This window comes from Ranitomeya imitator, chromosome 6 (assembly GCF_032444005.1).
Source record: "Ranitomeya imitator isolate aRanImi1 chromosome 6, aRanImi1.pri, whole genome shotgun sequence".
Taxonomy (NCBI): Eukaryota; Metazoa; Chordata; class Amphibia; order Anura; family Dendrobatidae; genus Ranitomeya; species Ranitomeya imitator.
The window spans coordinates 178,958,044-178,971,863 of NC_091287.1; the positions used below are offsets into that span (position 1 = coordinate 178,958,044).

The 13,820-nt window shown below is 43.7% G+C and overlaps 1 protein-coding gene across 3 annotated transcripts in view; it reads left to right on the forward strand.

Annotated features, from left to right (window-relative positions):
* Window positions 1–13,820, forward strand: part of DDC (dopa decarboxylase) — a 313,463-nt gene that overhangs the window by 76,713 nt on the left and 222,930 nt on the right. For all 3 annotated transcript variants that reach the window (XM_069730344.1, XM_069730340.1, XM_069730343.1), the window contains one exon: window positions 6,806–6,900. In XM_069730344.1, coding sequence (XP_069586445.1) covers window positions 6,806–6,900 — 95 coding nt within the window. The remainder of the gene's footprint in view (window positions 1–6,805; window positions 6,901–13,820) is intronic.

Genomic DNA, 13,820 nt, shown 5'->3' on the forward strand with positions numbered 1-13,820 from the left:
AGTAGCAGAAATTGCTACTAGGCCCAAAAGGATTTCCTGGGCCAAATGCCGTTAAAAAATAGTACTTAGGTAAACAGGTGGTGTAGCTTGCTTCATGGGCTGGGTACGCTGCTGAGTTGCACCAAATTCTACTAGGCCCCAAAATGATTTCCTGGGCTAGATGGTGTTAAAAACTAGTACTTAGGTAAACAGGCGGTGTAGCTTGCTTCATGGGTGAAGTACGCTGCTGAGTAGCACCAAATTCTATTAGGCCTAAACGGATTTTTTGGGCTAGATGCCATTACAAAATAGTACTTAGGTAAACAGGGGTGGGTGGCTGGGCTACTCTGCTGACTAGCAGACACTGAAGCTTTGGAGCAGACCTCTGAATCCCAGGCCATAGTATGAGGAAACAACTCTGCAGATGACCCCACCCACCTGGAATTTATGATGGCAACGTCATGTAAAACTCAGCAAGAGGACTAAATAAGAGTCTCCATTTTTTCCAAAAATTCGGCCACAGACACCACTTAAGTGGCATCAATTTCGCCAGAGTTTTTTAAAACGGTTGGTGAGGTGATTTTCAAAAATCATCAAGCTTTTAGTCTCCCCAAGATGACACAGCAGTAGAAAAGTCCTTGCAGTTCCAGGATTTGTTCATCTTGATGAATGTTAGTCTGTCTACATTGTCACTGGACAGCCGCATGCGCTTATCTGTCAGCACACCACCAGCAGCGCTGAACACACGTTCAGAGAGAATGCTGGCTGCGGGGCACGACAAGATCTCCACGGCGTGAGTGGTGAGCTCAGGCTATTTTTCAAGATTGAAAGCCCAAAATGAGCAAGGGTCCAGTTCCACAGTCATGGCATCGATGTTGTACCATCCTCTCTAGGCGTTGGCTGTGCGTCAGACTTCTTGTCTCCTGTGGCCTTGCAAAGGATGGTCTTAAAAAAATCTTGAAACGATTGGAAGAAATTGCTGTTACCACCAGATACGATGTTACTGTTACGGTTTGAGTGATGACTCGATAGTCCCACGGTTGGCAAGTTAGAACTCAGAGATTCACTACGTGCACCACTGGTGTTTTGTGGAAAAGCAGATGTTACATTCTGTAACAGTCTCTGCTGATACTCCTGCATGCGTGACTCCCTTTCTATGGCAGGAATTATTTTGCCAAATTTGCTTTTATACCGGGGATCTAAGAGTGTGGCAACCCAGTAGTCGGCATTACTTCGGATTCTGACAATCCGAGGGTTATGTTGCAGGTAGTGCAGCAAGAAGGCACTCATGTGTCTTGTGCATCCAGGAGGACCAAGTCCTTGTTGACTTGGTGGTGGCGAGATGAGACTCATGCTTCCTTCGTCAGCCTTCTCCCCCCAACCTCGCACAACAGAAATTTGATCAAGGTCTCCCTCATCTGATGAGTCTTCCATGCCCAGCGCCAGTTCGTCCTCCACTTCTTCCCCACCTCCTGCACCTTCCTCAACAGTTTGGCTGCTACCATGCGCCCTCGGTAATCCCTCTCCTCCAGCCTCCAATGCCAGCCGCCTTGGTGCTGCCAACCTTCTTGACCTTGGAGATATGATCCCTTCCGCATACGACTCCTCCTGTTCCTCCTCCTCTTGTTCCACCACCTGACTCCGAACACTGTGTAAGGTATGCTCCAGCATGTAAATCACCAGAATGGTCATGCTGATAATGGCATCGTCAGCACTAAACATCTTTGTCGCTATTTCAAAACTGTGCAGAAGGGTGCATAGGTCCCTGATCTGAGACCACTCCTGCAGCCTGATTTGCCCCACCTCTTGATCTCGTTGGCCCAGGCTATATGTCATAACGTATTGCACCAGGGCTCGTCGGTGCTGCCACAGTCGCTGCAACATGTGCAGAGTTGAATTGCACCGTGTGGGCACATCGCATTTCAGCCCTCAGTCCCTCAGATGGGAGAAGTAAAAGACCATTTCCTCCTAGCCATGACAAAGCTAAGAGGTTGAATTTCTCCATCTGCAAACTGTTGGCTACAGAAATGCTGCCTTTCCGCCTGGTGGACACAGAGGATTTTTGAGACCTTATGTCCGTCGCAGTGCCCCAGTACCAGATGCCCAGTTGCCACTACTTCTCAAAGAAAGCTGTGCCTGCGCTACACCAGCATGTCACACACAACATCACCGCATTTCACCACAGACACTTGGACAAGTAGACATGGACAGGGGTGTTACATGTTGGTGACTGGGCACTGGGTGACTGCGGCGACATCAGGAGAAGGGGCTGCTGTCCAAGTCTTGCCGTCGCCACGAGTTGGTCGTCAATCCTCTGTATCTAGAAGTTACTCCACTGTTTCTGCCTCCTCAACCTCCTCTCGGTCCTCCACCTGCACCCAAAGCCTGTCTGGTAATGCCACCCGCATTGTAACTGCGCAGAAGGAATCCAGCACACCTCCTCACTATGCTGTCACTAGGGCTCAATGGCATCAGGCAGTGTTTACATTGAAATGTCTGGGAAATGAGTCACACAGCTGAGGAGTTGTGGTCAGCTCTGGAGACCGAGTTCCATCAATGGTTGTCTCCACTCAACCTGTAGCCAGGGAAGGCTGTGGGCGACAATGCTGCAAACCTGGGTGCGGCCCTTCGCCGGGGCAATGTCACACACGTGCCTTGTATGGCTCACGTTTTGAACCTGGTTGTCCAGCAATTTTTATCCCATTATCCCGAACTAGATGGGCTTCTGCAGAGGGCACGGTCGCTGTGGGCTCAATTCCGCTGTTAGACGGAGTTGAGTAGGGTGTCCCCGGCAAACTGCTGGTCTGTGAGGAAGGTCCAGGCGGAGATGCTATGTTGCCTTGATCAAAATGTGGTGTCGATGTCGGAGAGCGCTCAACACCAGCAGGTGTTTCCACTTGCAAATGTCCTGACGACCTGCCAATCACTCTGGCTATTGCGGGTAAAAAGGTGGAAGGTCTGCATCCAAAACCATGTGCGACTGCTGTCCCCAGTCACAGAGGATGAAGAGGACATGGATGCACTTGATGGGGCAGATGGTGGTTGATCTGGCCCACTAGGCCGCATTGTAGCACAGTGAGCTTCCCACTGCAACTTATGCCTCATATCCATGTGACGGTTCATGCATGAAGTACTCAAGCTAGTGATTTTTTGGCCTCTACTGAGATTTTGTTGACAAATCTTACAGACAACAGGAGTTGGGTCATCCTATGCGATGTCAAAATATGCCCAGGCTATGCAAGGCTTAGAGCATGTGCTACCTGAAGAGCCGACTTCTGGTCTGAGGCACAGATGGGGTTGAGGATGCAGTTGTTGACGTGCTTCCGGTACTCCGTCTGTCCAGGAACGCGCACCATTACCTCGTTGTCAGACTCATCTCTAGCATCCTCCTCCACCTACACTGCTGACCTCATGGACTGGCGGACTGGGGGTTGACAGTAACTGGGGTCTACAACCTCGTCATCATCACCCTGTGTGTTCTCACACCCGTCGTCCTCAGAGCCAACCTCTTTCTGCCCCAACCGAAAAGTCAAGTTTTGGTTCCAATCAGGTATCTCAATATCATCATGTTCCTCATTGTCTCCACCAACAGGAGTTACAGTTTGGGAACGAGGGTCTACATTATGCTCAGAACCTTCTTCATCTGGGCTTGGATCCGACTCACAAAGATTCTGGGCATCAGTGCAGATAATTTCTTCGTCTGGATTCACAGAAGCTCTGGAGCAGACCTCTGATTCCCAGGCTATAGTATGGGTAAACAGCTCTACAGACTCAACCATGTGTGTTACCCCATGCTCAGACGGGCAGCTGGAGACTTGGGAGCTGTGAGGAATCAAGTGCGATTGGGGTGACAACTCTGAGGACTGAAGTAGTTGTGATGTTGAAGTTGACATGGAGGAGAGCCCACTTGAACGAGCACTTGATATCCGTTCAAGCACCTGCTGTTTTTGTGCCTCATCTGGAATTTTTGGCGATGCTTGTAGCGATGGTCGTAAGAAAGGGATCATATCAGATTGGCCACGAAAAGAAGTAGACATCTTAATTTGGCTGGAAGATGGTCTTTCTTCTGCAGATGTTACTGTTGCTTTACCACCTACCCCACGGACACAACCTTTTTTTCCCTTTCCAACATGCCTATTCCCCTTTCTACCAGCAGCAGGCCTTTTGCCACTCATTTTAGTGCTTAACTAATTGGCAACTCTGTATCTGTAGTTGTTGGCACAACAACTAATGGATGAAAACCGAGCAGAACTGAGTGGCCAAACTGTGGTACTAGGCCCAAAACTAATAACTGGATTAGATGCAGTGAAAATTGAGATACACAGGTGGTATAGTTTGTTTCACAGGCGGGCTACTCTGCTGACGTGCAGACACTGCTCCTAGGCCATAAACTATTAACTGGATTAGATGCAGTGAAAATAGAGATACACAGGCGGTGTAGTTAGTTTCACAGGCGGGCTACTTTGCTGACGTGCAGACACTGCTCCTAGGCCCTAAACTAATAACTGGATTAGATGCATTGAAAATTGAGATACACGGGCGGTATAGTTTGTTTCACAGGCGAGCTACTCTGCTGATATGCAGACACTGCTCCTAGGCCCTAAACTATTAACTGGATTAGATGCAGTGAAAATTGAGATACACAGGCGGTGTAGTTAGTTTCACAGGCGGGCTACTCTGCTGACGTGCAGACACTGCTCCTAGGCTCAAATCTATTAACTGGATTAGATGCAGTGAAAATAGAGATACACAGGCGGTGTAGTTAGTTTCACAGGCGGGCTACTTTGCTGACGTGCAGACACTGCTCCTAGGCCCTAAACTAATAACTGGATTAGATGCATTGAAAATTGAGATACACGGGCGGTATAGTTTGTTTCACAGGCGAGCTACTCTGCTGATATGCAGACACTGCTCCTAGGCCCTAAACTATTAACTGGATTAGATGCAGTGAAAATTGAGATACACAGGCGGTGTAGTTAGTTTCACAGGCGGGCTACTCTGCTGACGTGCAGACACTGCTCCTAGGCTCAAATCTATTAACTGGATTAGATGCAGTGAAAATAGAGATACACAGGCGGTGTAGTTAGTTTCACAGGCGGGCTACTCTGCTGACGTGCAGACACTGCTCCTAGGCCCTAAACTATTAACTGGATTAGATGCAGTGAAAATAGAGATACACAGGCGGTGTAGTTAGTTTCACAGGTGGGCTACTCTGCTGACGTGCAGGCACTGCTCCTAGGCCCAAAACTATTAACTGGGTTAGATGCAGTAAAAATTGAGATACAGGCGGGCTACTCAGATGACTGTCAGACAATGCTACTAGCCCAAAAGGATTGGCTGAGCTAGATTACACCAAATGCTGTGACAAACACTTGCACAGCACTGGCACAGATCTGCCTGGCAAACAGTGCTATGACCTGCTGTAACCTACCCTGAAAAGGGCTGATATTACAACTAGTCCCGACTCCCGACTCCCTAAACCTATCTCTCTGACAATTCGCTCCAAAAAAACACTCTTAGTCTGTATAGCGCCCAAAAGCAGCAGCGGTGCCCTCTAACACTAAGCTGCAACAGTAAGGAAATGGTGGCGATGGGGCAAATGGCTGGTTCTTATAGGGCAAGGAAGACATGTGACATACACCGCCAATGACACATGCCCTTGCTTGTGTGCATCACATGCACATTGCTGTGTGTGTGCGCACTGCTGATAGGCTGAGAGACTGCACCGCCCCACTGTAAATGCGGGAAAGAAAAAAAATGGAGATCGGCGTTATTTCAGCACAGATCTATCCCCCGCCCCCCCACCCCCCGCCCACTATACACTGAAACAGTCTATTAACAATGATAAACAGTTTTAATGTGCAAATCAAGCTAGGCTTTTGGTGAACGAACAGTTATCGAACAGAAACTTGAACAGCCGAATTTTAAGCAAATTGTTTGGGTTCGTCGAACGACTCGAACATCGCCCAAAACAGCTCGAATTTGAAATTGGCGAACAGTTCGACTCGAATACCGCTCATCTCTAATTACTAATTTCTATTATAGTCTATTGTGTAGACATAGGATGATCACCTAACATCCTCCAAAAACAACATGTATGATATTTTAGGTTTACAGTTTCACCAGATACTGTTTTGAGACCAATACATTGGTATATACGTTACATAGTCAAACTGGACAGCAACATGTGTCCATTAATTTCAACCATGTGATTGGACAAAATATGTATATAGAGAAAGGTACAGGTAAATATGAAAATGGTAAAAAAAGGAAAAACATTTACAAGATGAGCTAATCTACACTAAGGGTAAAATGGCCTTCTGATCCCAAATGTCAGAGTAAATAAACATTAAAACAAGACTCTGAGTTTCTAAAATATTGTTACCTATATTAATTGCATGGACAGTTCTATTATTTTAAAAACCTAATATACTGAGGAGTATATACAGTATAAAAAGGGTGTAATTTTTACAAAATTAGGGTAAGTTCTTAATGCGTCTTTTTCCGGTGTTCAAAAACAACTGGTTTTAAAGCAGAAAACACTTCAAGAATGCCACCTTTTTAGGTGTAGTTTTGAAAACCTAAAGTACTGGAGAGTTTTATGGTTGTTTTAAGGACATTTTTCTAATTCCATTAAACAATGATGTTGAAACTTGCATTTTTCAAGCAAAAACACTGACAAAACTCTCAAAAGGATGCCTGGACGTCTTCACAGTCTCTTTTTAGCCTTTCCATTGACTTCTAGAAGAAAATGCCAAAAGAATGTTATGTATTAGCTTTAGCCACGTTACGTTTAGTCAAATCAACAACAGTTTTTACCTTTCAGGTAATGAAGAAAATATGTGGCTGCATGTTGATGCTGCATATGCAGGCAGTGCCTTTATTTGTCCAGAATTCAGATATCTTATGAATGGTTTGGAGGTGAGTACAGCTGAAAAAAGCAAAAAAAAAGATTTTGTACAATGAAATGGGTATTTCAGCAAATAATTGTAATTCTTTGCGTAATTAAAAACGTTCAGAATACTTTCTGTCATTCATACAGTGTAGTTGTCATAGTGTGGTATGTAGTGAGTCACAATCATCATATGACATAAAAATCTGTCTATCTCCTGGAAGCAAACAATCTAAGGCCATTGACAATTGATGATAGTCAGCAATTGTCCATGAGAACGTTGTTCCTGATTATGGGTCTATTTAATCATGGTACAGAGCAGCCAACACACATTTGCTCCTCAGCTAATAGGATCCTTTATACAGGCATAAAAATCATAGTTGTCAGCAGCCCATCGTACTGTATAAATGGGCAATCACGGTCAGCATGAATTCTGATGGGGACTGAACAATCATATTTACAATTGTTCTCCTCATACATTATTTTTTGACCTGTGTGAATGATTAAAGGATGACAATTAACTTGTATACAGTTGATCAGTGCTCATTAAAAGGGTTTTCCGGGACTTTGCTAATTTTTTGCTGTGGGACCTAAGCATTTACAAATATGTAGTTCCCAACTACATGCCAGTTATGGCAAACAATGCTTGCTCAGGGCCGTCACAGATTGCTTCTGCCGCCAATTCAGGAGCTTTCAGTGAGAATGTGTCAATAGAGCAGTTTCTTCTTTTCTGCCCTGTTCATAGGGCATCTCTGCCGATGTCAAGCTGATTGACAGTTGGCTTCCTATTGCCTAATGCCTCCTTCACACTTCCTGAAAAAACAGTACCAGTGTTATCCATGTCTGTGTGTCGATGTGTATGTGCTTGTCATCCATGTGTACGTGTGTGTTGTCCGTTTGCCTTCCATGTGCACCATCAGTGTGACGCGTTGTAGAATAGAATGCAGAATAGAAATGACAGATGTTTGGGTGTCAAAGATATGCAAAGATAGAGATAGCTAGAAATAAGATAGAAAGATAGATAGATAGATAGATAGATAGATAGATAGATAGATAGATAGATAGATAGTAAGATTAGATGTGCCAATTCTGGCACTTTTCCCGGCTCTTGTCCTGGTGCAGTGGCAACTGAGATAATGGTATTTGGGGTTGATGTCAGCTGTGATTTGTCAAAAATCACAGCTGACATCAAGCCCTGCAATTAGTAAAGGAGAGGGGTCTATCAGACACCCCGTTTACTAACTCAATAATGAAAAACTTCTACCTACCTCATATCTATCTATCTATCTATCACCTATCTACCACATATCTATCTCTCTACCGCATATCTACAGTTGTGCTCAAAAGTTTACATACCCCAGCAGAATTTTTGATTTCTTGGCCTTTTATCAGAGTTTATGAATGATAACACTCATGGTTAGTGGTTGGGTGAAGCCATTTATTGTCAAACTACTGTGTTTTCTCTTTTGAAATCATAATGACAGCCCAAAACATCCAAATGACCCTGATCAAAAGTTCATACCCCATTTCTTAATACAGTGTATTGCCCCTCTAACATCAATGACAGCTTAAAGTCTTTTGTGGTAGTTATTTTCTCAGATGGTAAAGCTGTCCACTCTTCTTGGAAAAAAGCCTCCAGTTCCTGTAAATTCCTGGGCTGTCTAGCATGAACTGCGTGCTTGAGATCTCCCCAGAGTGGCTCAATGATATTGAGGTCAGGCGACTGAGCTGGCCACTCCAGAATCTTCACTTTGTTCTGCTGTAGCCAATGACAGGTTGACTTGGCCTTTTGTTTTGGGTTTTTGTCATGTTGGAATGTCCGAGTACGTCCCATGCGCAGATTCTGGGCTGATGAGTGCAAATTTGCCTCCAGTATTTGCTGATAACGTGCTGCATTCATCTTTTCTTCAACTTTGACCAAGTTTCCAGTGCCTTTGTAGCTCACACATCCCCAAAACATCAGCGATCCACCTCCGTGCTTTACAGTAGGAATGGTGTTCCTTTCATCACAGGCCTTGTTGACTTCTCTCCAAATGTAACTTTTATGGTTGTGGCCAAAAAGTTAAATTTTGGTCTCATCGCTCCTGTGATGGTGGGATATGTTATGTGAGTATCATTTTGTGTATAGTTATATTTTACTTATTATCATGGTGTTCTCTTGTATGATGAGTTATTTGCCAATTGATGAATTGCTGTTATTTGCCATCTGATATCAGCCCCCACAGTCCTTGTACTGTTATCTCTCCACAGGGTCAGTAAATAATGTTGTTTGCTAATATGCTAATGACATATTGAACTAGCTTGTTGAAACAATGAGCCCCTGCGACCCACCCCCTAACCTGTGAATGAGGGGAGGGGCTTGTAAATACCAGGGAGGTGACACACAGATCAGTCTTGTGTGGAATGATGATGGGTTCACAGCATATCAGAGAGGAAGAAAAGTATATGGACTATGTTATCCTCTGTCTGCTGGATTGTTGGACTTTTATCCTGTTACTGAACTGCATTCGTGTTCTGGACTATTTTATCCTTTGTGTGGTGGATCGTACATGGACCTTTCGTATTTTTTGCCTAAATAAAGGTCTTAGGATTGTTCACACTTGTCTTACTCTGTTGATTGTGTGGTACCGGAGAAGGACTCCATGACAACTCCAAATTACCTTGTTCCAGAAGTCTTGAGGCTTGTCTCTGTGCTGTTTTTCATATTGTAGGCAAGATACTTTGTGGCATTTGCACTGCAATGGCTTTATTCTGGCGACTAGACCATGCAACCCATTTTTCTTCAAGTGCCTCCTTATTGTGCATCTTGAAACAGCCACACTGCTAGTTTTCAGAGAGTCCTGTATTTCAGCGGATGTTATTTGTGGGTTTTTCTTTGCATCCCGAACAATTTTCCTGGCAGTTGTGGATGACGCGTTTGTTGTCTACCTAACCGTGGTTTTGTTTTTACAGAGCCCTTGATTTTTCATTTGTTAATCACAGTTTGAACGCTGCTGACTGGCATTATCAATTCTTTGGATATCTTTTTGTATCCCGTTCCTGTTTTATACAGTTCAACTACCCTTTTCAGTAGATCTGTTGTCAATTCTTCATTCCTCTGCTTTCCCCATGACTCCCAATCCGAAACGTCAGTGGCTGGATAAAAGATGCAAGAGTCTGTCTGGATCCCAGAAACTCACTCAGCTTTTAAGCACACACACTGATTACAAGCAAACAGGTCACAAGTGAGGATGTTACCTTTAGTAGCCATTCTAATCCATTTGTGTCAGCCTCTGTGCATGTTATCGGGCCAAAATCACCAGGGTATATGAACTTTTGATCAGGGTCATTTGGATGCTTTGGGTTGTCATTATGATTTAAAAAGAGAAAACACAGTAGTTTGACAATAAATGGCTACTGCATATCTATCTGGCTACCTACCTAGCTATCTATCTACCGCATATCTATCTAGCTATTTACCTATCTATCTTTGCACATATTTAACACTTAAACATCTGAAATTTCTATTCTGCATTCTATTCCGGTACGTGTCACATGGATGGCACAGGGATGTTACACTTTGTTATCCATGTGCACATGTGCAGGATGTATTGACATCTGTCTTGCTGTAATGAAGTAGACATGTCTACGCGTGGGTCACAAGTACACATGGACAGTGTGCAGCCCCATAGATTATAATGGGTGTGCATGGGTAAGTGTCTATAGTACATGTGAACTGTCACCATATGTACCAGAGACACTGACATGTGAAGGGGGCCTAAATGACATCGACAGTGACACCTCACCAATAGCACAGACCGAGAGAAGAAGAAGAGCTGCTCTGTTGACATGAGGTCGAATGAAGCAGGAGAATCACCGACAGATCTATCTGTGACTATTCTGAGCTGGCACTAAACAGAACAGGCAGGTAGTTGGCAACTATCTGCCTGTAAAAGTTTAACCCCATAATGAAAAATAATTTCTGGCTAACTCATTTAATGGGCCTAAATTGGCAGTGTACATGGATCTTTAGTCTCTAATGAATAAGTTGCTGTAGAGAACTTGAAAACCTTGAGGATACTGTACAAAAGTACATTAGTAAGTGTATTTAACTTAATATTTACAAATTGTCCAACGGGAAAACAAAAATACCTTTCTTCCACCTACTGATAAGTGTTTAAACCAAAGCTTAATACAGTTATCACAATTCCAACTGCTCTATGTATTAGTAAATTGTACAGCTCTGTTTTCAATTATCAGTCAAAAGCGAACATCTTTATTGAGCTCTATTACACATGACTGTATAACCTTTGAACATAGTATATACTCATATAATTAGTCATCCAGCTTTGCAGTAAAGGTAGCACTTGTGGTGTGATCTCTGCACAGTATTAGCAAACAGTCCCATAGTCCCTTGATATGGAAGCAGGAGTCGTGAACATATCGTAAGGGCTCTGACAATGAGTTCTTAAAACAGAAGTCTAATCCTAGCCGAGTTACGCCATACTGTAGATATTTCGGCTTGATAATTAACTTTAATGTATTTTAAAAATACGTTCAGAGGTGATGAGTCATCAATAATGACAATTACATTCACACACAAAAAATTAATGCTTAGCAATATTTTTAAACACTGTTAAAGGATAAATACTCTTGAAATAGTGAAAACCATAATATAAATATCACTCCACACTTCACATCATGAAAAGATGTGTGAAGGTATTACATTCTGAATAATATACAGAAAAGAATAATAATAATAATCTTTATTTTTATATAGCACTCACATATTCCGCAGCGCTTTACATTTTGCACACATCATGATAGGGAGGCATCACTGAAGATTACACTGGTTTGAACTCTGAACTTCGCTTATCTCCCAAACCCAGGAGCTTGTAAAGAAATATCAAGCATATATAAAATTGAAAGCCTATGTTCTGCACTGATAATAACACTGGTCTACAAATTTTCAAACGTTGTCTGATTCAGAAATAAATTGTACTATTGCTTCATGATTTTAATGTCAATTCAAATATCACAATGAAGACTGTCAATTGTTCTTGTTTGTATGATATGGCTGAGCTTTCATTTTACTACTATGTAAGCTGTGTAGATAAGGCATAGAAATGTAAATCATTACTTTTAGGCCATGTTCACACAGTGCGTTTTTTTCTGCGGAACCGCAGCGTTTTTGCCGCTGCGGTTCCGCAGCTGTTTTCCATGCAGGGTACAGTACAATGTACCCTATGGAAAACAGGAACCACTGTGCACATGATGCGGGAATCGGGAAAAAAAGCCGCGCTGAATAGCCGCGGTAAAAAAGAAGTACCATGTCACTTCTTTTTTCGGAGCCGCAGCGGTTCTGCACCCATAGACCTCCATTGTGAGGTCAAACCCGCAGTAAAACCCGCAGATCAAAAATATATCTGCGGGTTTTATTGCGGTTTGTGGTGCCGAACCGCTGCAGCAGGAAGTGCGGGGAAGCGGGCGGAAGTGCGTGGGCGGAGTGTGGCTGCCCCGATCCCACCCCCCCATGCTCCGATGCCCCCCCCGTGCTCCGAAGCCCCCCCCGTGCTCCGAAGCCCCCCCCGTGCTCTGATGCCCCCCCGTGCCCTAATCTCCCCCCCTTATACTTACTCGGCCTCCCGGTGTCCGTCTGGCCGTCTTCTCCCTGGGCGCCGCCATCTTGCAAAATGGCGGGCGCATGCGCAGTGCGCCTGCCGAATCTTCCGGCCGGCAGATTCGTTCCAAAGTGCATTTTGATCACTGAGATAGGTTATATCTCAGTGATCAAAATAAAAAAAATAGTAAATGACACACCCCCCCCCCCCCTTTGTCACCCCCATAGGTAGGGACAATAAAAAAATTAAGAATTTTTTTTTTTCCACTAAGGTTAGAATAGGGTTAGGGTTAGGGGTAGGGTTAGGGGTAGGGTTAGGGTATTTTCAGCCATTTTAACCCTAAAAAACTTCCTAGAAAACACACAGACTCTGCATAGAAAACTGCATAACAAAACGCATCAAAAAACGCACCAAAAAACTAACCAAAAAAGCACCAAAAAAAGGACCTGCGTTTTCTGCAAAGAGCTGCGGTTTCAGTCCTGAAAAAAAAAGGAGGGAAATCAGGAACGTGTGAACATACCCTTAAACATTATTACTTCTGCAAACACATAGATGCACATAGAGGAGACTAAGCCGTGACTAATTTTATTATAACATAACTAAACACTATTGAGACTTTTAGCTAGAAATTTGCACAATGCAGAAATGACAATTGGTGGTGTGATTGGTTGACTCTCTCTTTGGGACTACCAAAGGCTTCGATTGCCTTTTCCCATGCAACCACTGGGTAACATATGATGCACATCTATTATAGCATATGTGTGGAGCACAACATTTATCCTGATCTCCTCCTATTTTACAGCCAAAATACAGGTTGGAGACTTTCCTAACCATAAGAGTCAAGCTTTGCTTTTGTGATGCAAAAGTCACTTTGCCACATACTGTATATAAAAGAAAGTATCTCCTTTTTTAAGGGAAGGTCAAGGCATCTCTGAATTTATTATGAAAGAAATATGGCAAAAGGCTAACAAATACGTCTATATGACTGTGTGATGCAATTATAATGAGGATTTGATCACTTGGACTAAAGTGGCAGGTTTCCATTGTTCAACCTGAGATGTAATACCGATATATAGCGATGGATGAATCCGAACAGTAAAGTTTGGCGTCCATACAGAACACCTGGTGTCTGTGCACTGACTAAAACACAAACATCTCGAGGAAATCTGTGTTACTGTTTGGGTTCGGCAGCCTGAACATCAGCTGTTTGACATGATGTCATCTGAACGGCATGTTCATTATCGCCGGTCATTGCACTGCGGTTCCTACTCTGTCAGATAACAGCGTGTGATCCAGCAGCTCTGACCAGTGTTAAAAAGGTTACCTCTGGTCACAGGCGTCAGCTGATG